This window comes from Sphaerodactylus townsendi, linkage group LG10 (genome assembly GCF_021028975.2).
Source record: "Sphaerodactylus townsendi isolate TG3544 linkage group LG10, MPM_Stown_v2.3, whole genome shotgun sequence".
Lineage (NCBI taxonomy): Eukaryota > Metazoa > Chordata > Lepidosauria > Squamata > Sphaerodactylidae > Sphaerodactylus > Sphaerodactylus townsendi.
The window spans coordinates 46,670,207-46,695,525 of record NC_059434.1 but is presented as its reverse complement, the minus strand read 5'-3'; the positions used below and the strand labels follow the sequence as shown (position 1 = coordinate 46,695,525).

At 39.3% G+C, this 25,319-nt stretch overlaps 1 protein-coding gene across 1 annotated transcript in view; it reads right to left on the bottom strand.

The window, feature by feature from the left end:
• The window catches only part of LRBA (LPS responsive beige-like anchor protein), a 452,503-nt gene that overhangs the window by 397,752 nt on the left and 29,432 nt on the right, over window positions 1–25,319 (bottom strand). Inside the window, 2 exon segments of the mRNA XM_048509137.1 lie at window positions 696–796; window positions 2,400–2,631. Coding sequence (XP_048365094.1) covers window positions 696–796; window positions 2,400–2,631 — 333 coding nt within the window.

The following is a 25,319-nucleotide window of genomic DNA, read 5'->3' as shown; positions in this document are numbered from 1 at the left end:
CAGCATTGAAATGTTCTAAATTAAACATTTTAAAAAGTTTGAAATAATGCCATTACATGCAATCAAACATATCTTTTTAAGACAGTTTCAAGCAATTGTAGGCTAAAGCTACTCTGGCAACGACATTGGCTCCCAGTTTACTTACAGGGTATAATTACAATTACAACATGCAATAAATGACCAGTTACGATCATCAAAGTACCCAACAGTCAAAATAGCTCCATCTGTGGATACCTAAATATACATATAAGAGCCATGTAGATACTAGGAACCTTTTTCAGGACTTTTAGGGAACCCCAGTGCTCTCAGTGACCAAGTTGCCTGGCTAGTAACCAGCCAACAGGCAAGCGAGGGAGGATGGGATTCCCTCCCCCCCATGATTTTTGCAGGTCCCTGCTTGTTTTCTACAGTTTATCATCTCCTTATGAGCATAGGATACATAGGTTACAAGTCAGTTTATCATCTTTCCATAAAGTTCAATTTAAGACCAAATGCAGGACTAATATATAACCTAAGGAGCTGTTTGGGATCACTCCGGCATACACTACACAGACACCAAGTAGTATCTTTAACCAGTCCTGTCCAAAGTTTTTCCATAAAACTTGAGGATAGTTTATTAACTTGAATGAACAGGGAAATAAACTATTATATTTATATGAAAGTAATCAGATTTTCCACACCAAAGTTTTGCTTACCCATTTTCCTTCATCTCCTTGAAGTTTGCTGAAGTATAGCTTTAATTCCCGAACTGTCACACTGTAGCTTGCTAATACGCCCAACATATCAACTAGGAGATCTAAAGAAAGGCAGTTATAAAAATATTCATCAATGACGGTAAATTGTTACGGTAAGTTAACGGAAGAGACTCTAACACAGTTAGGGATGTAAAATTTCCAGAAATCTAGAACCCAAAGAGAAAAAACTTTTTCCCAGGTCTTTTTCTGGGAGGGAATTGAAAATTTGGGAAAAATTTAAATACATGAATTGCCTGCTATCCAGTCCAACAAAAACTAACCTCATTGTTTTACCAACAGAAATGTATTATTTATAACTTATAAAATTACAATATCTGAAATATTTAAGAGTTATAAATGACTTTTGTTTTCTACAAGCAAAACAGCAAATAAACTCAATGCTACAGAGAAAACTGCAAGCTGATATTCCCTATGGTACCTTTGTCCACATACATGCTTTGCATTAAATAACATAAAATATATTATTTGGTCAGGAATGAAAGGGTCACTTAAAGACTCAATAATAACATTTGCATAGCTCGATGCTGTTCCAGCTAGCAGGAGACCCAACCTTTTTGAGCCTGCAGGAACATTTCAAGGAGAACAGGAGTTGGTTTTTATACCCCACTTTTCTACATTATAAACTCAAAGCGGTGTACACCTCCCCCTGCCCACAACCTGCACTTTGTGAAGTAGGTGGTGCTGAGAGAACTGTAACTAGCAGCCCAAGGTCATTCAGCAAGCTTCAAGTGCAGGAGCGAGGAATCAAACCTGGTTTTCCAAGTTAGAGTCTGCTGCTCTCAACCAATGCAGACTGTTTGGAATTCCAGCATGGAAACCTGCGGGCTGTTCAGATTCTAACATGGAATATGCGCAGCAACAAATGGCTACTGCAAAGATGGAGTCAGTCACAAAATGATTGCCTCAATTTAACTTCAGTAATACATTACAAATCCTTCTTCTGTAGAGGCAGCTGCTGCCTAAGCAACATTTTCTAAAATCTGTGTAACCAACCAAATATCCAATAATCAATCAGATGTCTGTTGGGTAAAAAAAAGCCTTACCTGGTCCCACACACTTCCTAAAAACACTTGGTGGACACTAGAAAGGTATCAGCTGGCGTTAGGAACCCCTGAGCTAGATGCTTGACTTGTTTATGTAGATACTGGTTAAAGAGCTCAGTTCTCAATAAAATTTCCAGTTTTCCTCTTAGACTTTGGTGTAGTTTATGCCCCATCTCCCTCTTATCTTTTTTTCTCTCAAGAAAGGCAGGGCATTAAGCTGATACCCAATCTGTGGGTATATATGTCATAGCAGTTTGTGGAAGAGGTGAAAATGATAACCACAAAAGAAGAATCAGATCAAAAGGACCAAAGAAGGAATGAAAGCCAAGCAATGTTGCCTTCATGAAGATTAGGTATCCTTCTAGGTGAAGAATGCATCTTGTATTGAAGAGCTATATATGAGACTACAGCATATACCCCTTGCCCTTGAAAGCATTTCACTCTTTGTAAAAGGCAAAATATTTTTAAAGAATTTTTTCAGTAGCCCCCAAAATGACCAACTTTTCTGTTAAATTTTTTTTTAAAGGTTGGGTTTTTGTGTGTGTCTTGTCATCTCTAACCGTAGTTGTTTCCAACTCCTAGATAGTTTAAAACATCATACCTGCAATCATGTTGTCAGCCTTATCAATTCTTTGGAGGACATGCTCAACAAGACCCACTTCTGTGCAAATCTGGAGATTTCGTATACTTTTCTTCAGGATTGCTGTAAACATGCTCCATATTTCAGCCTGGCATGTGACATCACACTTATCCAGCAAGTCCACCATGCAAGTAATGCTCTCTCCTTCTTGTATAATAAAATTCATTTCAAGATCAAAGTGACCTCCTACGAGCTTTAATTTAAAAGAAAAACAAATATTAGTGGGCTTTTTTCTTTCTCCAGAATTATATATTTAAAATTTGCAATAGTAAAAAGTAGCACTTTTTTACTGGCTCACCTGGGACATGAGTAGACTTCACTGACATTTTCAGATTACAGTCAATTAAGCAACTGAACCATTCTAAATTTCATATAACATCCTACCAACAGATAGCGATTTATAGCTTATGAGAAGCCAACAATATTGACCAGTCTATGCTGGCTCTTAAAGTGTTGATACGCAGTTCAAGGTGCTAATCTTAACAGACTTAAACAGTGGAATATGTCATAGTGCCCTAGGTGAAAACCTCACATCCTCTTAACTGCTCAGCTTGAACAGGGATCCTTAATGTGGCATTCTGATCCTTCAACATTAATCAACTTGACAAGAGTGCATTTAAAAACACACAAACACACACGAGGGCCTTGTCTTCCACAAAGAAAAGTCATATTTTTTAAAAAAAAATGTGTTGGAAACAGAGTTTAAAAACATGCCACATCACTGGTTTTTCCCACAATAGCCAAAGTACATGGATACAGACTTCCATGCACACAACTGGTTTTGTTGCATCTTTATATAGCAGCATGCAAAAGATTACTGTCCAAGGAGCCAGGGTTTGTTTGTTGCATATGATATTGCCACCATGGAGAAAGCCCTGACAATATCTAGATTGGTGCTGTGAGTCAGCCTGAAGCCTCCTCCTCTGAGGATGAAAGCTTGGCAGAAATGAGCTCTTCACCATTAGATCACACAGCTGAGCAGCTGGAACAGGACTCTGGGTGGATTATGGCTGTTCTTTTTGGCAATCGTCGAAACAGCAGAGAAAGAAGTCAGGGAACCTATCTCCACCACGTTTTCCTGGGCTGGTGGAGCGACCAAAATCTAAGGTGCACTTCACAGCATAGAAACGTTGCTGAAGGGCTCACCTATTCTTCAACACTAGCAGATACCAGACAGTTGGCTGAGAATGTCTCAGCGAAATAGGGAAATAAAAGCTGGGCTTGCTGCCAGGTTCAGTGTGGGAGCAACCTGTTGTATTCCACAATCACTGTTGGTGATGGCAGATATTTTTTTTTGCTACTTTGGGCTTTGGTCCTGTTAACCTCTCTTTCTGTGTGTGTGTGTGTCTCTCTCTCTCTCCCTCTGTTTAATTATTCCCTGTTCAGGTGCCAGAAACCAGTCCCTACAGTTCCGTCTTCATAGCTACCTGCAGTTCCCAGCTGAGATCTTCGGCTTGTGAAACTTGTGTTGGTTAATGGCTTTGTTCCTTTGTTTTGTTTGTTTGTGAATCTGTGTTTACATTTGCACAGCCCTGCATCAGGTTCTGCCAAACACAGTTTCTCCTTTGTTGTGCCCATGTGCTGCTGCATGGGAGCCTGTCTGATTATGACAGACTGCAATGCACAGTGCACAGGGCTGCCCTTGAAGAGTGTTCAGAAGTTATAACTGCAGAATACTGTGCCCAGAATTCTGATTGCTCACAGAGACCATGTTACTCCACTCTAGTTCCATCTGTACTGGCCCTACATGGCTTGTGGCCAGCATGTCTTAAGGCTCATACTCCAATATGAACTTACTAAATCGCTGTGATCATCTTTAACTACCCAAAAAAAGGGCTTTGTCAGTCATGGAATCAAAACTATGGAGTTCCTCTCCAGGGAGATGTTTACTGTCCCTAAGGAGCAGCAGTGGCGTAGGAGGTTAAGAGCTCATGTATCTAATCTGGAGGAACTGGGTTTGATTCCCAGCTCTGCCGCCTGAGCTGTGGAGGCTTATCTGGGGAATTCAGATTAGCCTGTGCATTCCTACACACGCCAGCTGGGTGACCTTGGGCTAGTCACAGCTTCTCGGAGCTCTCTCAGCCCCACCTACCTCACAGGGTGTTTGTTGTGAGGGGGGAAGGGCAAGGAGATTGCAAGCCCCTTTGAGTCTCCTGCAGGAGAGAAAGGGGGGATATAAATCCAAACTCCTACCCCTACTCCTACTCCTTTCTATTGGTCTTTACAAAGGACAAAGACTTTTTTTGTTTTGTTCGGTGTTTCTCACTGACCTTTCCTCTTATTCCTGTGTGTGTGTAAGTATATATACATCTGTATATATGAGAAACATATCTATATGCATTTTAAGCTTGTTTCAACAGTTTTATTGTTTGCCACCTTGCACTCCCTAAGTTGGATGGAAAGGAAACTTAGAAATATTTTAAATAAATAAAAGGTCAGCATGACACGATGATGAAGAACAGGGAAGAAACCTTCATGCATGACCAGAGTACAGTGGGAGTAATTCCGGATGAAAGAGTGATAATGCTAATAAAAGATACAGTCAAACTGGGGCAACAGTACAGACTTAATATGGACCAACCCCCCCCGCCCCCCAAAATTAGGCAGATACTGTATCTGAAGACCAGAAGACAACACATTTGGAAAGGAAAAATGGAATAAAGTTAGCCTTCTTTACTTGCAGTACATTTAAATAGTTGGCTGACTATTTGCTAGCATGCATACAACACTGAATTCAGAAATGAAAGTTATAATGCAGTCTATTTTTGTTTTAGAACTATATTAAATTTGTTGCAATAGTATTTTATTATTTTCCTTCTGTAGTAATCTATGAAAAAAATTATGGATGATGCACATCTCTGACTCATTGACACTACTACCTTATTAAATTTTATTACGTTTAATAAATATTACATTTAAATAATAGCAATAATAATACCCTAGTTTAGTTGTACATACAAATCCCATTTAATTTGTCCCAATAACGTACTTGAACCATTGAATTATTTAACTATCCATGCCCACTAATCCCTCCAACCCACTGCTCTCCTTCTAGTCTGACTATCCAACTCCTTTCTTGAAAATGGCACTTGTTTGTCCTTAAACTGATGAACAAGGGACGTGCCTCCCAATCTCCATCTTATAACACCATCTGCCAGCTAGTCTGATGACAGGGGTTATCATAACAGCTGTATTTAATGTGGTGAATGACATCCTTTGGGTATATACAGTTAGTGACTGAGATCTGTTACTTCTTAAAAAAAACTAATCAAGGATTCAGATATGATTTTTCATTAAAATATATATCAGTTGTGTGATAAGAGTCACCAGAATAGTTATTCTTCACTTTTCTATGAATCCCAGCAGCTCCCACACATTACTCAAGGTCTGAAGTGTTGGAGAAATATAAGTTGGGAAGCACATTTTTCAACATTCTTGACATAAATCAGCGAAGATGTCAAGTGTCTGAAGATGAGAAAGCCACAGTAACTGTATGTAAAATCCACAACCAGAACGCAGCTAAGATAAAAGAATAAATAACATTTTAAATGTTTCTATTTTTTCACTCTTTTCTTATGGATATGATAAAGGAATAAAGAGAAAAGTAAAAACTTCTAATCACAAAGTGTAGCAGAGATGGCGGTGAACCAAATGCAAGCAGATGGAATCCAGGAAACATTGATGGTTGGTAGGCTTTTTCATCAATTAGGGAGGGGGGGGGCTGAGGATTTTTTGGAAGCTGTTTCTGGTGAAGACTGTCACAGATCCTTACCTAGAATAGATGGCCTCTAGAAAAACACCACACACAACAGCACAACTCAAGGAGTTAGTTGTTTTTTACTTACGAATCCCATCTTCTATTCTACTTCCTGTTACAATTCCAAGAGCAGAGATCAACCTCCTAACTTCATATAATTTATGAATCATGGATTAACCAGTAACCTAGCACAATACTGGCCCTAAATCTGCTTCAGGCAACAGTAGCAATGAAGCATGTGGGTACTTATGGCTTACAGAAAAGCAGGGACAATAAATGCAAAAAAGAGCCAACAATTTCAAAGCAAGTATCACAGAGAAGCAATATGCATCTTTTAATGAATCAATGGTGGAATTATTCAATTGTCATGCAAATACCACAACTCAGGCTTTGGTCATTAAGCAAAATCTCTGGCTCTCCAGCTTCTCAAAGTATATTTCAGTTAGTTCACATGTGAGTCCAACTGACCATCAACTACCATGCCAACAATATACAGGACATACATTTTTGCTATTAGCTAGACTGACCTCACCTTCACCTCACTTTTCTACCACTCATCTTTCACTTTTGGCTACATGCACTGTTGTCAGTAACCACCCATCCAAGAAGTTGACAAATTAGTTTTCCTATTTAATCTGCAAAACACAAATAATTCACTAGCCATTCGAAATAGTAGATTCCTAGGACCAGACACTAGGCCAAACACTTCTCATTTAAGTGTTTTATGAAATTACTTTAAGAAAATATGGAAAACGGTTACATGAAATTTGTAGGGAATTTGATATACTGTTCATATGCAAACCTATTAGAGATGCACATAAGTGTGCACACCTATACAGTATGTCATATTAACCCTTTCTAATGGCAATTTGAAGCTGATCAACCTTCAAGACAAATTTGTTGCCAAAGACAGGGATCATAATCCAGGTCCATCCACTAGCTAGTTATTACCCGAGCTGCAGTAATGGCTGCGCACAGCAAAATGTAATCTCACGAAATGTCACAGTAAGTTATGAATATCTGAGCAGCCTAATGCAGCTTACTAGCCATGAAGTGTGAGAATGTAATCTTATTACCTTTTTTATGGTTATATTTTTTTGAATAATGTAGCCTTTGAACTGATGTATCGTCTTTCCCTGCACTTTAGCATGATTTGGTCTCCCGTGCCATGCAGTTCATTTTTCAGAACTCCTCAATTCAATGTTTTTTAAGTCTTAGGCTCAACTTCATAAACAATCTTTATAACAACCCACAAGGTGACATAATATTTTCTCTCTCTAGATTGTGGGATAATGTGTAAGCATACAGCAATGATTTTAAAGCAACACATTTGAAGCATTCAAATATATCTTCATAAGTTTTACATTTCATTTTCATATTTGCTTTGGTTATTCATAAATTCAAATAAGTCATAAATATATCAATATCTAGAGCAGGTATATCAATATCTGAATTCAAGGAGCAGACAACCTTTTGTGGTTGACATTTGCAGATTATAGGTCTCATCTTGCCCTCCCCTGCCAAACATATAGATAGTGTAAATTCACTAACTTTTAAAATAAATATTATACATATGAAATAATTTGATGTTTTCAAGTATACACCAAGTTAAAAATAAAGATACCAATATTGCAGTGGTGATAAATACCAGTTATATAGATTTCAAAAAGAGAGTAGCTATTAATTTACTATCACATTAAAATTAGAGAATAACCAGACATTGAGGCTTGTATCTTTGGTGCATTTAACAGCTCAAATCAAAAGCACAGTTGTACCCTTGTGAACCTAGGAGGGACAAAAACTGCAATTGTGGGCATATTTATTTGAAAGTCAGTTCCAGTGAAATGGGGCTTACCTCTGTGTTCCCTATGATGGTTAGTATTAAAATGTAATCCTATGTAGAATTACCCCAGGTTATGCTTTTTATTTCAATGAGTTCAGCCTGGAGTCATTCTGAATAGGATTGCAGAGTCGACATGCTTACTCCCAGGTAATTGCTAAAATGAATTCAAATCTTCAGGCCCTGATGCAGTGGTGGGATTCAAAAATTTTAACAATAGGTTCCGATGGTGGTGGGGCCAACGAGGCCGAGTGGGGTGTGACACGGTGGGGGCGTGGACTGGGTGTTCCAGGGGCGTGGTGTTCCAGAGCAAGGTGAGCAGTGCTGCGGTAGGGGCGCAGGTTCTGTGTACCCCAGGTGCAGTTCCCCCTTGCTCCGCCTCTGGATTTAAATAATTACAGTATTAAAAAAGCGATATACCAAAAGGTAGTGTATTATTTCTTTTATATATATATAATTATATTGATTGATTTTATATGATAACATAAGGAGAGAAACCAATCTACTGGTGGTCCCTGGCCCCTCGACGATATGGCTGGCCTCCACACGGGCCAGAGCCTTTACGGCTCTGGCCCCGGCCTGGTGGAACGCTCTTCCTCCAGCTGTCCAGGCCCTGCGGGACCTCGGTGAGTTCCGCAGGGCCTGTAAGATGGAGCTGTTCCGCCGGGCCTTTGGAGGAACCGGCCGTTGATGGTGCCCCCCCTTCTTTGGCCTCATTCTGACACCTGGGCCAAATTTTCAATCTCTGTCATCTTCATAGACTTGCCATTCCTCCTCCTTTTGGAGGGAGAGGAATTTTTTTAGAATTCAGGAACATTGGACGCCATTTCTCCCCCCTCCCTTTAGGGGAGGGGAGGGAATTTTAATAGTAGACTGCTGAATGCCATTTATCTTATTGTAATTTATTATATTTATTAGAAATGTTTTTATGGTTGTCGCTGCTTTTAAATGTTTTAGTTGCTTACATTGTTTCTTCTTATGTTGTACACCGCCCAGAGCCCTTCGGGGATGGGGTGGTATAAAAGTTTAATAAATAAATAAATAAATAAACATATTACAAACATAGCTAATTGTCTATCTCTTTGAACTCCCCCAATTAAAACATCACCAAAAATACAGTTGCCCTGCTATTTTGCCTCCCTCCCGGTAGGTGGTAGGTAGGTGGTATAAGGTATATATATATTCCCATCATTTCTCTCCCTCTGTCACTTTCCTACTTACCCTTCCAGATCTTTCCTTATATAACTAATACTTTATCTATGTCTCCTTGGAAAGAAAAACTAACTAAGAGATCCAAAATCCTTAATCGGTAAGAGAGAGTAGTTTAAACTCCTCTCCAAGCTATATTAAAAAAATGAAACATCTTTACCTACAATACTTTCTTCCCAAACCTTTATATAAACAAAATACAATGAACAAATAAAACAAAAAAAAGAAAAACAGAATTCATTATCAAACCCATTTCTCCAAACACTCCACCGCTCTTAGCAATCCACTACATCATGCTTGACTCTCTTCATCAAGACATTACAGCCAACTTATGGGCAACCTAAGTAAGAGGATACAGGGACTAACAGGATGCAGCTCTGCCATAGAATGTTTTCCTCTGACCTTTTAGGAATAGAAAATGGCAAGTCTAGGCTTCTCTTGATAGTTAAATTACTCAGGCTAGGCAGGGAGACTCAGGAAAAATGAAGGACTTAAAACCAGGGAGTGGAAGATATTGGGGTTAAGAGACTGTTAGTGGGGTATAAGCATTTTTTTAAATAAAACATCTCCCTTTCTCACTGGACACAGTGTGTAACAGGACTTCCCCTCTGTGATACCCCTCTGAAGATGCCAGCCACAGATGCACGCTGAAACATTAGGAACAAGATCCACCATGACCATGCTAGCATTGGCTACACAGCCTGGTAGAAAAAAACCCAATTCCTCAAATCCACAGTGGAAATTAACTACTGTTTTGCCAGGCTGGCTAATAGATTGAAGGAGAATCTACCATGTAAAGTTGCCCAAATTTTCTCCTGGGTGAACTATTGATCTCTGTAAAAGCTTCTGGAAATCAGCGCTGTTGCAATTCCAGGAGATCTCCAGCCACCACCTGGAGGTTGGAACAATATATGACTTGTGCTCCTTAGTTATCTATGAACTTATTTTAAGAGACACAATATTGTAAAATCACATACATGTACCTGTATAATAGTTTTAACTAAATGGGTTATGCAACTCCATTTAATAGCATAATATAAAAAACTACTAATTAAAACGTTGCAGGTTCAATTGTTCATGACTGAATGCATTCTAGCATCTATGAGATTAATTGTAAACTTCACATTCTTAATCTCTAAGCTTTATAAATTGCTGCTTGTAATTGTAAACTTCACATTCTTAATCTCTAAGCTTTATAAATTGCTGCTTGAATTGTAAACTTCACATTCTTAATCCTCCTGTTTCTTTATAAATTAAGGCCGCTTGAATAATGGTAGCCTCTTGGCCTTTTAAAACCTACCTCCACTGAATTCCTCCTTCTAGACCTATCTCGGTCAGCTGCGTTACTGCAGCCATTTTTTGTTAAGGAAGGCTATTTAGGAGTTTTGATTTAAGGCTTATTACTTTGTAATGCCATATTCTTTGTTAAGGGCAAAAGCTACCGGCTGCAGAAAAGAGACTTATGTTAGGGATTGTCTGCCAATTCCTATCTCGCTCTGAAATGAAGGTAAGTGTGTGGGGGTGGGCGCCACGGGGAGGGGGTAGGGGTGGGGGTGCCATGGGGGTCAGGGGGCCCACAAGGGACCCTGGGGGGCCGCAAGGGACCCCTTGTCCCTAGTGGAGTTAATCATTAATAACTGGTTCTCCAAACTGAGAAAATTTTAATAACCGGTTCTACCGAATAGGTGCAAATAGGCTGCATCCCACTTCTGCCCAGATGAGCTGCATCCCAGGGTATTAAAAGACCTGGCAGAAGTAATCTCAGAACCACTTGCTATAATCTTTGAGAATTCCTGGAGCACCAGTGGACTGAAGGAGGGCTAATATTATTCCCTTCAAAAATGGGGAGTGAAAAGGACCCAACCAATTTTCATCCAGTCAGCATGACATCAATAGCAGGAAAGATTCTGGAGAAGATCATTAGACAAGTGTATGCACTTAGAAGAGAACAGTGTGATCACTAAAAGTCAACATGGGTTTCTCAAAACCAAATCATGCCAGACTAATCTTATCTTTTTTTATAAGAGTGATATGCTTAGTAGACGAAGGGAATGCTGCTGATGTAGTATATCTACATTTTAGTAAAGCCTTTGATAAGGTGCCCCATGACATTCTTATTAGTAAAATGTGGACTGGACAATGCTACTGTTAGATGGATTTGCAACTGGTTGACTGACCGAACCTGAAGAGTGCTCATCAATGGCTCATCTTCATCCCGGAGAAAAGTAACTAGTGGGGTGCCACAGGGTTCTATCATGGGCCCAGTGCTATTCAATATTTTTATCAATGGATGTTGAAATAGAGGTCATGTTAATCAAATTTGAAGATGACACCAAATTAGGAGGAGTAGCAGAGGACAGAGTCAGGATTCAAAATGACCTGGACAGGTTAGAGAGATGGGCCAAAGCTAACAAAGCCAAACGCACATATATAAGATGGGTGACACCCGGCTTGACAACATTACATGTGAAAGGGATCTTGGAGACTTAGTAGACCACAAGCTGAACATGAGTCAGCAGTGTGATGCAGCAGCTAAAAAAGCCAATGCAATTCTGGGATGCATCAATAGGAGTATAGTTTTTAGATGAAGGGACGTAATAGTATCTCTCTATTCTGCATTGGTCAGACCTCACCTGGAATACTGTGTTCAGTTCTGGGCACCACAATTCAAGAAGGATATTGACAAGCTGGAACGGGTCCAGAGGAAGGTGACAAAAATGGTAAAAGATCTGGAATCCATGCCCTATGAGGAGAGACTTAGGGAGCTGGGTATGCTTAGTTGGCAAAAAGAAGGTTAAGGGGTACATGACAGCCATGTTTAAATATTTGAAGGGATGTCATGTTGAAGAGGGAGCAAGCTTGTTTGCTGCTGCTCCAGAGACTAGGACAAGGAGTAATGGGTTCAAGGTGCAAGAAAAGAGATTCCATCTAAACATTAGGAGGAGTCTCCTGAAAGCTAGGGCTGTTCAACAGTGGTATGCACTTCCTCAGAGTGTAGTGGACTCTCCTTCTTCGGAAGTTATTAAACAGAGGCAGGATGGCCACCTGTTAGGGGTGCTTTGATTGTCTGTTTCTGCATGGCAGGGGGTTGGATTTCATGGCTCTTGGGTCTCTTCCAACTCTATGATTCTTTGATTCTAATTGAATCTAGGTAAATAACCATATAAGAGAGTTTGACAGCAAGACAGCTGTCTAGAATTACAAGGAATAAACTGAAAACAATATTGAGATTGTTACTTTATTCAACAAACTGTTTTCAGTTTTCACTCTGTGGGAGGCAATTGTACAATGCAAGTTATTAAAAACAAAAGAAAACCCATGCTGTCAAGTTTGCAGAGCCAGCATAATATATTCAATATGCTTTAAAAAAAAGCTTGAAAAATATTTAACATGATTTTCTAAACACAAAACTTCCCAAAGTATCTTTATACAACATGACTAATGCACATTGTCAAACCTCACCTTGAAAGTAAGAGAATGAACAACAATATGTCCTGATGTTTCTTTTTCCTTTTACAGAATGGCACTATTTCAAGATTGCACATTGCTATACAGATGACAGGTATGTACATTACAAAACATACCTGTTCCCTTCATGTCAGGTTCAAATACAGGAACAAAATAAACATTTCAAAGTTTCTAATAAATTCACGCTACAATATATGCCAATGGATGTTGACTGTCACTAGTAACTTTTCTTCCTTTGTTTCAGACAAACTAAGATGCAAATACTGTTTGCCAGGCCCAAAGATACAACAACAACAACAGGAGGAGGAGGAGGAGGATTATTTATATCTCCTCTTTCTCTCCTATAGGATACCCAAGGGGGCTTACAAACTCCTTTCCCTCTCCCACCTCACGCAAGGTAACAACACCCTGTGAGGTGCAATGCGGTAGAGCTGAGAGGAGCTCAGAAGAACTGTGACTAGCCCAAGGTCACCCAGCTGGCGTGTGTGGGAGTGTACAGGCTAATCCGAATTCCCCAGATAAGCCTCCACAGCTCAGGCGGAAGAATGGGGAATCAAATCCAGTTTCTCCAGATTAGAGTACACCTGCTCTTAACCACTACGCCACTGCTGCTCCTAATTAGCACAATCCTAACTGATAACCAGATCTGAAACAAAAACAAATAAAAAAATGGATAGCTTTACTAAATATGGATTATATTAACTTGCTAATAATCACATTACACAGCTGTAAGAGTGACTACACTTCAGGTTTTCAGTATGGTGATATTACATCATCTGGAAATTGTATTCGTCATATGAAATTATTTCAATTGACTGAGTTACAGACGTTTTAAAAATTTTCCTTGATGTTGAAAAGGATGGCTTTTGCTCATCCAAAAACATGCCCTCACTTTCTCCTTTTGTGTAATGTCAATGGGTAGTCCTGTTATCAAATTCATGATTATTCCTCTGTCTAGTTTGGCTTGGAATCTCTTGCATATTCCTGAAGCTCCGATCTCTTGAAGTTCTGATCTTTCAAAGTTACCCTTTGAATTATGCATTGAAGCAAAGACAAAATGAAGAGTATATGTGCACTCCTCATGCTCCTCAGCGATCACTGCATGTTCTATCCTCAGTGGAATTCTTCCCCCTCCCAAAAAAAAATGACCACTGCTTTGCCAGTCAATCATGAAAAAGTCAGTCTCAGCAGCAGTACATAGCTTGTAATCTAGCAAGTGATAATCGGGGAGGGAGAGGGATAGATGGAATGAAATGGTATTTCAGTATTTAATTTTTGCAGGGTTTAAATGGTTTTGGAAGGGGGGGTGCGATTACAGTATATGCTACTTCAAGAGAAGTTTTCCAAACAGAAAATGGAACTCCAATTTTTAAAGAGGTAGTGTTCAAGCTCTGAAATGATTATTTTCCTTACAAATGCAAAAATTTTGAAGAATCTATTCCTCAGATTACAAACAACAAATTTAAAACTGAATTGCATAGATCTTTTCTCCATTCATACACAAAAGTATATGTTTTCTACAGGTTCTGGTGGGTTTTCCGGGCTGCGTGGCCATGGCCTGGTGGATTTTGTTCCTAACGTTTCACCTGCATCTGTAGCTGGCATCTTCAGAGGTGTATCACAGAGAAAAGTCTGTTTCACACTGTGTCTAGGTGAGAAGGGAAAGTTTAGTGTGGTATATTGTCCATGTCCCAGGGTGGGGAACCAATCATTAAGTTTGTCCTGTTTGTTCCACTATATATGTTTTCTAACTTATGCCCCTTTTCATATTTATGTAAACAGAATCCTAAGATACACAGCTTTATTCCTGGTCAACAGAGAGCTGTGGACAATTGAGAATATTGATTTTATTCTCTTGGGGAAACTCTGGAGTTTGGAATGAAAATAAATATTCTGCATCTGTGAAAGACCATAATAATGCTGGACCCAATTCTGTCAGCATTTAATTTATTCAGCATTTAATTCTTTCAGCATTTAATTAAATGGGAAAATTGAAAATATTACATTAAAAGTTTTAGAATTTGGACGTGACTTTTCCTGGATAAAATTACTGCTCAACAAAATAAAATTATGCAGCAACAACAAAGTAGCTAAAGCAGTAGACTTGAAACACAGATTTATTTTCAACTACTACTACAAGGAAAAATATAGCTCAGGGCCTCATTTGAGTTTGGAGTTAATGTCCACAATTGCAGCATTAACCTCCAAATTGTTTACAGATCAGTAATGGAAGTGCAACTGAAGTTGAAGCTAAGTTCCGGACAATTCTATTTTAAGCATCACAATTAAAATATAGAACAATTTCATGACATTTTTATTCAGACAGCCATCTTAATCTTGGATCTTGTTCTTGCAAAGTAACCAACTTTTAACCCTATTTAAACTCAGACTAAAGTATAAGGGAAGGCAAAAACCAAGGCTAAAGTCATATGCAAAGTATGTGCCTTCCTACAGGAAATGAGATTTCCAAAATCCATTACATCATTGATTCATACATGAGCACTGAAAGCCAATAAATCACTTAAACCATGATACAGAGAACCTTTTTAAAATTTGCATTTACCTACAGTAAATACTGCCATGTTCTTTAATGGCATGCTACAGCAATCTTTGCAAGCAACTGATTTATGGTTGTGACATATTTTCAAAATCAGAAATCCATCACTGTATGACATCTACTAGGAAGTCAGTTCAAGTTGCATTTCTCTGAATTTAAACTCTGTGTATTATGAAAGTCACATAGCAAACTACTGTATGATATTGTAGTATGATATTGTTCATTTCTGTGCTATGTATCTCACTCTAAGTAAACAAAAACAAAGTAGCTGCTTTGTATCACACAAATTTCACCATTTATAGTATCTTAAGCATTTTATTATGATCATACTACACAAGCAAAAAGAAGGCAAAACAGCCCCTACAAAAATGAATGTCATCACACTGAAGGCATTCCCTTATCAAAAAATTTAAAAGAAAGCAACAGATATTCTTAAATTAACAATTGCCATGAATTCTTTTTGCAACTTTTCCAAAAGAAAAATAATTATGTACTTAGTTAACTAAACAGACTCTTCACAATACTACTGAACAGAAACAAGACTGTTTTTTAATTAAAAAAAACCCCTCAACTTAATAGAAGAGTCCAGTCGCACCTTTAAACCAAAATGAAATTATTTTACTGAAGGAGCATGAGCTTTCATCCCCAGAATATAAAATGATTAAATTGAGGATAAATTTGGTCACGAGAAGACAAGAGTCACTGGAAAAGACAAAACTGCTAGGAAAAAAGGCAGCAGGAAAAGAGGAAGACCCAGAGATGGATTGAGTTAGAGACTGAGAGATGAGATGGATTTACTCTATAAAGTCCTCGGTTTCCAAATCAGAGGCCATTTTATGTTTATGCAAGACTATTTAGTCATGCTCTACATAGAACTGATAACGGAACAAGAACCATCCATCATTTAAAGAATTTTCTGTCAGTAAACGTGCTCTACCATGGTTTCTCAATCATAATGGCATAAGGGATTTTACTTTTCCATTGTCTTCCAAGAGTGGTCTGTTCTTCTACAGTACAGTTTCTTTCAATAAACATTGACTAAGTTATCACTTCAGTCTTACTCCTATGTGTTTCAATTTGTGTTTGAATGTAGGCCATCCCCCCTCCCATTTGCCCATTTGTCAAAGTTGTCTTACAATGATTGTCTGTAATATCATAATTGTGTAGGGGCTTCTCAATTACCTGATAACACATAATTCCTGAACAGAGTGTTTAGTCTGGCTCTATCCATCAATATCTACTGTGGTCCAGAGCATCTATCTCTTCTCAGCATCCTGTAGGAGCTGCACAGTTAGGCCGAAGGGGGGAAAAGAGACGCTACATAAATAGCACTTTCCATCCTGGTTGCCATCTCAGTTGCTACATAGCAGGTTTATGATTCCCCCCACCAAAGCCCAGATGTAGCCTGTAAGCCATTACTGTGGCCTGCTAATATGCTTTCTGACAGTTTTTTCTACTGTCAAGAAGGCTGCAAGAACAGAAAATGTTCTGAACCTGTTTCTTTACAATACATCATGTTACATTTGGCTTCATGGTTCCTAAGACATTCAGGAACCTGCTGTACATGCATTTATGAAAATCCACAGAGCTGAAAGTGTCTTAATTCTACCATACAGGCTCTCCCAACTAGGCTTCATCAATAGTAAAATTCAGTAAAATTCAGATTCTGATTTATTCGGGCATAAAATTATCTGTATTCCCGAATAAGACAAATAACGAATTTGGATATACCCGAATATTCGGGAACACCTGAAAAATTCGGGTCCGTCTCATTTCTTTTGTATTTTCTGTTTTTTTTGTGTTTGTGCCTGCAAAGGGGGGGGGGCATTTTTAAAGCTAGTAGCACCAAAATTTCAGGGATACCAACCGAGTTTGGTGAAGTTTGGTTCAGGGGGTCCATAACTTTGGAACTTTGTTTCCAATGGGAGCTAACAGAAGATGGGGCTACTGGGTGTTCACAGCATTTGCCCCTCCCAAGCAAACTTTAACAAAGTTGACTGGTTCCTTTCAGGAGAGTCACACCAGCAGCCCTGCAGGAAATTAAAACCCATCATCCAGAACAACTCCGCCCCATATCCCCCCCAAATCTCCAGCGCAGTGCCAGCTTGGCATAACAGCAAGCCCCATTAAAGTCTATGGTGGGAAAAGTTAATTAATTTTTCCCACCATAGAAATTGCTGAAGAGTGGCAGATTCTGTGCTTTGCAGTGGCTCCATTGTACCCAATGGGGAATTTCTGTGCAAACTGCACATTTTTGAAGAAAGAGGCACCAGACTTTCAAGATGGCTCCAGGAGACGCTCCTGGTAATAGCATTCAGCCTTGGTGAACTTTGTTTCTGGGGTTGGTGGGGGGGCGGAGTGAAAGAATTCTGAGAGAACTCAGCCAGCAGGCTTTATGTGTAGGAGTGGGGAAGCAAAATTGAACCCCCAGAAGCAAAGTTCACCAAGCCTGGTGAACCCCCTGAACCAAACTTTACCAAATGTGGGTTACATCATCAGGTCAGTCTCTGGATGAAACGCTGAAATTTTGGTGCCGCTAGCTTTGAAAATGCATCCCCTGCAGGCCAAAATGTGAAAAAACACCAAAAAATACTCAAAAAAGCCCAAATGCCTTGCATTCGGATACGTTCATATTCAGGCAGGAACTATTCGGGCAGGACATATTTGGGCCAATTTTGGCCCGAATATGACCAAATGCACCCAGATTTGGGACAAATCCGGGATTTGGTGCACCCAAATCTCCAAGCCTATTCCCAACTAAAAACGATATTTTCCCCCAATTGCATTTATCACCATTTAAAACATCAGAATCTTTGTATGCATATCTGTGTAATACATATCCTATGATCTACCTGATGAAATATTATTTACCAAATCATATGCATTCTGTATACTGCACATTAGTTTAAATTCCATGCACTTTTATCCAACCACGGAGATAAGACAAAACATATTTCCAGATGTGGCATAATGATGCTTATGACAAACAGTGCAATTCTAAGCAGAGTTATACTTCTCTAAACCTATTGATCTTAGTGTACTTAAAGCAGTATAACTCTGTTAAGAATTGTACTGTGGGAAATGGGGTTATGTAGAAAAAAGTTATAAAGAGCTCCAGTTCTTCAGTCATTTTAAAAATCTGATCTAGATTCATACTGGAATTAAAAGCATTACTATTTGCATGAGGGGAAACAATTCCATTGTCTTTTCTGTTATGACATGTAGGTGCATGGAAACACATTTACCACAGAAACATGATTTCTACATTCCCAAGCAGGCAAACTGATGCCATAGGACCGTGGTGGCGAACCTTTGGCACTCCAGATGTTATGGACTACAATTCCCATCAGCCCCTGCCAGCATGGCCAATTGGGGGGCTGATGGGAATTGTGGTCCATAACATCTGGAGTGCCAAAGGTTCACCACCACTGCCATAGGACCTTGATATTTAGAATTTATTGGCAAAACCACAGTTCTGTATAAAATATTTGTAAACTTTGATTTTCTGATCTGATGCAGCAGAAATTTCCAAACTTAGAATTTTCAAATGTCTAATCTTTTAACCCTTAACAACTGAAAAGTGAAGGTGGACAAAAATAAGGATTTCATTATTATGTTTGTTTTTTTATTCCAGGCAGATTATTAAACTAGACAAGTATCTTCAACAAAGCTAGTCATATTTGTTTCAAATTTCCATTGTTAACATTTCCAGGTGAAATTCCCTACCAATCCACAATCACAATGAAATTGTCCATGGTTTCATTAGTCACCAAATGAACCTGTCAAATTTCAGAGGAAGTTGTGCCCATCCTATAGGCAATTAAAATCTTCACTTGCACAAGAACAGTATAGATTGGCATGTAAATGTGTTTTCTATGAGTAGAGAAGGATACATAGTTTAAGATTCTTTTAAAGGAAAATGTGGGCAAAAAGATCTAAATTCTCCACTCTCCTGCACTTTATCTGGCTGCACTTCATATCTTTCAGCATTTCTCTCTCAACCTGGCTGACTTTTTCACCAGTAATGGAACAGCATTGGGAAAAATACTTCAAACAGCAGGGGTCAGGAAGGGCTATCAGAGTCAGATCCCCTTGCCTGCATACTCATTTTTTACAAAGACAGATATATACAAACCACACTTGATATGTAAAAACCAGGGGTCATACATATCAAGTACTCCCAGGGCTGCTGCTTTTAAATACATTTAAGAGAATTAGCAATTTTTTCTCTCACGAATGGATTATGTGATTACTTGTTACCATGGTGTATACATGCACATATATATCATTGTAACAGAGAATCCTTAAACTTCTATTTCCAACAGGGAGACAAAGTATAGGCCTCCGCCTCTATTCCTGTCTCTTGAATCTTCACAATTGAGTCTGTCCACCAGCACATTCAGGAAGAATTTCTTTGCCTCTTTCACTCTAGGGCAAGGTAGACTACTTATCTACTGTGGTAGTGTGATGGGGAAACATGCCCCAGTTGAGTCTCCTGGAACTTTTGATTACATCAACCATGGTATGCTTCTGAAAAGAATAGTTGTATTAGGAGTAATGTATAGTTGCCAACTTCCAAGGGGGAGGGGGCAGAAGATCTCCCAGAATTATAACTGATCTCCAGACTGCAGAGATCAGTTCCGCTGGAAAAAAATGACTGGAAAATAGACTGTGGTATTATACATCACCAAAGTACCTCACCTTCCAATCCTTACCGTCCACCACCAAATGCCCCCAAATTTCTCAACCCGTAGTTGGCAATCCAAGTAGGGGGCATCGTGCTTTGGTGGTACCATTCTTACTTGACTGGCCAAGCACAGAGAATGGTGCTGAGTGACTAACTATCAAACATGAAGTTTTAGAACCACTTCCATAATGCACATCCCTAAATGGGGGAAAGATCAACATTTCCCATACACTTTTATATTTTAAAACAGGGACACTGCTGTTACAATATCCATTTGAAAGGCGTTTGTGTCTAAGAGACACTGGATCACTCATCATTTATGGCATAATTTCATACAAATTCAAAACATACATTAAAGAGAAATGTGCCCTCATACATTTAACATTGTGTAATGTGTAAAATGTCAGTGACTTGCAAGTTACATAACAATTCATTCTAATAATTTTAAACAGCTGAAGATAAACAAAATATAAATAGCTGGTATTCTTCTTTCTTAGTACAGAAAAGCAAAAATCAGACTCTAATTAGTGGACACACAAACATATTTAATATGAAGTACCCTGTTTGCTGTAATGGAACACCTCAGTAATGGTCTTTACTGTTTGACTATTAAGTCCCAGATCTAGCCCATTAAATTTTTGACTGACAGCACAGAAGTAGCCAGCTTTCAAGAAACAAAATAATTAATTCCACTACATAAGAGAGGGAGGACTAAAAGATTGTGTTAAGGACCAATATTTATATCTCAGTGTTTTTAAAGTATATACAGTTTGATTTCTGTTAAACTATAGCTGTTTTGTTTTTGCAATAGTAAATCTGAAAATCCATCATTATTTTACATACTTGACATAATCAAAAGCAAACTTTCCACCCCATCTTTAGGAAAACACTCTATATGAAAACCAAAAATCCACTGCGAACCATATTACCTTTACATTACATTTACACTGATATATTTCAAAACTCATTATACTAAGTATATTGGCTTTGGCATGCGACTGGATTTGTCTGGATTATAGCTTGTTTGTTTTTACTTTGTTCTGCAGTCTATACGAGAGAAAAAGCACTTTTTTAGGAGATGCCATATCTACAGTGCTTAAGAATTAAAAGAAACCACACTCCTAGCAAAACTAATGTGTTTAGTAGAAAAACAAGTCCCATTAATCCTAAATCAGCAGGGCTTAGAATGTTATAACTCTGAGATAGAATTTTGTTGATATAAATTAAAGGATGTAGCATAAACAGGCCTTTCATTTTTAAAAATATTGAAATATTCTCACTAAGAAAGACATTCAAAGTACAGACTGAAAGCTTCAGTTTCCTTTGCATAAATGTTTAGACATTTACCCTGAAAACTTATTTTCTTGCCTAACACATTAGAGTTCTGAAAAACCTCAATTTTAAAATGCAATGTAAAGTTGTTTTCATCACGACAGGATTTGCCTTGCTATAAATATTTAAACCATGTTCAGAATTCCTTGTAGTAAACCCTAAATCCACTTCCTCACTGAACCAGCAATTACTATGCACCTCAAGTTAGACCACATGGACACACACAAGCAGAGTTTGCTTCCCTAAGAATTGTACTTACGGTAATAGTGGAATTTTACTTAATAGTGGGTTTCTGCTGTTTAAAAACCTGAAGCAGGATTATTTCCCTCTCCCATTATCCCTTCGGTATTGGGGTGTATAGGATGTAAGCACACTTATGCATGGGTACCCTTTGGGCTGCTCAGCCTCATTAATACACCAAAAATTGACAAGCCACACAGTGCTTTGTGAACATCTTGCCAGATTTCAAATCCACATGCACTACAAATCCAAAGAACCTCTTACTACACAATCCATACAAGGGGAAGTACCAGGGATAGTAATGTTAATGCTAGGCCAGGTGTCTCCAGCCTACGATCTTCAGTTATTCATGGACTACGATTCCCATCAGCCTCTGCCTGCAGAGTGAATGGGAATCATAGTCCATGAACATCTGGAAAACCATAGGTTGGAGACTCCTGCTCTATGCAAAAGTTCAGGATGGGGCCCAGAAACCACTGAGTAGCAAATGGAACAGAAGGTCCCCATGCATTGCACAGCTGCCTGGCCCGGACCTCATTCAGGGAGCCACCTAGAAAAGTTGCAGAGCAAAATGGAAAAAGTGGGTGCAAGTGAGCAAGCGAAGCCCAGTTGCACCAAGCCAAAGGAGAGTGTCTGTGCTGCTTCCCATCGGAAACCCCAACAGCAGCACCAGAGTCAGCAACCCACCAAGGGTTGTCAAGAGTCTTGACTTCTGAGCTAAAGGACCTCAGCAGGGGCACCCAGCTCATTGCAGCCAGGCAGCCCTGATGCCTTTGCACACCGATTCAAGTGCTCAGGGAATCTGGCCTTCCCTAAGAAAGTGTCCTGGGCCAAGGCTGCCAAAGAAAGTGAGAGAGTGAGCCAACTCTTTCTTGGAAACTTTGTGCAAAACACCAATGGGGGAAAAGCATCTGCCTGGCTGTCCATGCCTCTTGGTGTACACTGGCTTGGTATCATGCCATCGCCAGCAGTGCCTGGGTCTTTGCCAGTAGCCCCAGTCTACCCTCCTTTTCCAAATCTTCTCTCCTCAGACCAAACCTTTCCCAGCTATCAGCACTGAGTTGGAGTGAGTGTGTGGTGATTCCCTACTTCCAAAGCAACCATTACTTCCTCAATGTATCTCTACAGGCCCCCCAAAACAGAGCACATTTGCAATAGCCAGCAGCTCCTTCACAGTGGTGTATCAAAGGCAGAGCGAGTATTGTGTGTGCCCTGAGCACCACGTGAAGGGGCGCTATCCCTGCCTGCCTGCTGCAGTCACACTGCAAGTATCAGTTCACTGGTATCAGTGATATCACTGATATCATAAGTATCAGTTACAAGAGGAAATTAGGAAGTAAGGTGCTGGGGCTGCACCTTCAAAGAGTGGGGCTAGCTTGGGCAGAAGGGCTGAATATCTTCCTTTAATCAGACCCAAGCAAAGGTTTCTGTAGGGTTGGGATCACTGGAGCTTGGGTGGCAAGCAGTTGGCTGAACTGGCCCCAGGGAAGGCCAGCTGGTGACTTGGAAGGGCATGGCTGTGGGAAGAAGGAAGGGGTAGCTCTTCTGCTGCTTTGCCTCTCACTCCCTTCTTACCTTCCTGCAGTCATGCCAGTGTTTCATGACACCTTTTGACTTGGCACAAGGGGAAGGTGTCCTGGGTTATCAAGCTTCAGGGTTCAAGGTGAGTAAAAGATTCTGTGATCCACCTGACCCTAGGTCTTCGTAATGCTAGACCCCTCAAAATTGACCAGCATTGCTTTCCAGCACTGAAAGACAGCTATCCAATACAAATGCTGATATAAAATCATATCTAGCAATTTCACTCCAGCACAAACAAAGCTATCAGGGCCCTACTATGTTCTATCAACCCACAGAGTCCATTCTAAGTGTTCTCCCAATCGTATGGAATTGTCAGCAAAACCTAGTGCTGACCTGTACCTCTGTAATGCAGTCACAGCTCCAAGAACCAACTATTTTTGCAAAAGAGTATTCTCCATACCTTGCAGGCAGTGGTGGGATTCAAAAATTTTAGTAACAGGTTCCGATGGTGGTGGGATTCAAAAAGTGACGTAGTGCCAGTGGGGCAAGGATGCAGGTGCAGTACCCCTTTGCCCCGCCTCTAGATTCTAATAATGACTGTTTAAAGTATTTGAAAAGCAATATACCAAAAGGTAGTGTATTATTTCTCTTTTATATAATCATATTGATTGATTTTAAATAATAACATAAGGAGAGAAACCAAAAACTGTTTACAATTGTTAACATATTACAAACATACCTAATTGTCTATCTCTCTCAAACCCCCCCAACTAAAACATCCTATATTGCCTCCCTCCTTCCCATATTTTCCTCCCTCCCTACTTTTTACTTCCCCTTCAGATTCCTATAACTACTTTATCTATTCCACTTGAAAGAAAACTAACAGAGGGAGAGATCCAAAATCCTTAATCTAAAAGAGTAGTTTAAACTCCTCTCTTTCCAATGTAAATTTCAAGGGAAAAAAAGAAAATGAAAAAATCTTTACCTATAATACTTTTCCAATCTTTATACCAATGAACAAAAAAAATAGAATTACTATATATTGTATTATTTCATACAGTTCATACACATGTGGGGGGTGCCATAAGGGGCAGGGGGCCCGCAGGGGGCGATTTTGCATTCCCCACTTGACGAGATTTGTTGTACCCAGGCACAGAGATTACCCCCTTGTCCCCAGTAGAGTTAATCATTAATAAGCGATTCTCCGAACTGAGGAAAATCTTAGTAACCGGTTCTACCAAATAGGTGTGAATAGGCTGCATCCCACCTCTGCTTGCAGGCGATGGGGGGGGGGGCATTTTTTGCTGCTCTTTCAGCTGTGTCACCTTTTTTCTTGGTGCAACTTTGTGGCTGTGTCAGGGCATGTTCCTGGGCTGAAAGGAACTGATTCCATCTGACCATACCCTGCACTCTGATCACAGCCATGCCACCAGAGTCCTGCTCCTGAGTTGTGCTGGTTGCCTAAGTACTGAACAACAGCGCTGGGGCCCTGCACTGGCATAATTGGTCTTTATGCCAGTGTATCTCCTAGATACACAAGGGTCAGTCAGTTTCCTAAGCCCATTTCCACCCCTGCCCCTTAGAACAGCAATGTTAATTAAAATCTAGAAATGTGGGAAATGGTAATTGATAAGAGATTACTCTTCATAAACCCTTAATATTTAGAAAACATGTACACCTGAAACTTTTCAATAAGAATAATCCTGACATTGGTGAATAAAAAGGTTAGACTAAACACTGATAAGCATGTATAAGTAAAAACAGAATAACTGTTTTTCAAAATGAATATGAATTATATTGTGCTGATTTGAAGACTCAGCAAGTTAAAATCGTATTTAAAAATATAATCCAATGTGTAAGCCACCAAGTATACCAAATTTTAATTAATAGAGCAAATGCTTTAATTGAACAAAGGAATCAACAATTACGCAATGGAAAATTTAAAATAACAGAATGAGAAGTGCTACTGAACACAGAAAGATTTGTGTTCAGTTGTTAGCGATATTCAGGGGTCAAAAATGTACAATGTCCCAAATTCAAGGCATCTTTCTATCAGTTTCTTATAGTATTTTAATTAATTTATTTTTCATTAGATTGATATTGTATAAATTTTCATGCAGTGGAAGTTAACATTATTTATTAATGCATTTATTGCAATTCTGTAGCTGCTCACCCCACCAATTAGAGTCATCTGTTTAGAATGGCAAGTTAAAAGTCAAGAAGATATATCTTCAGATCTCCTGTTAACACAATAGTGTAAATCTTAACAA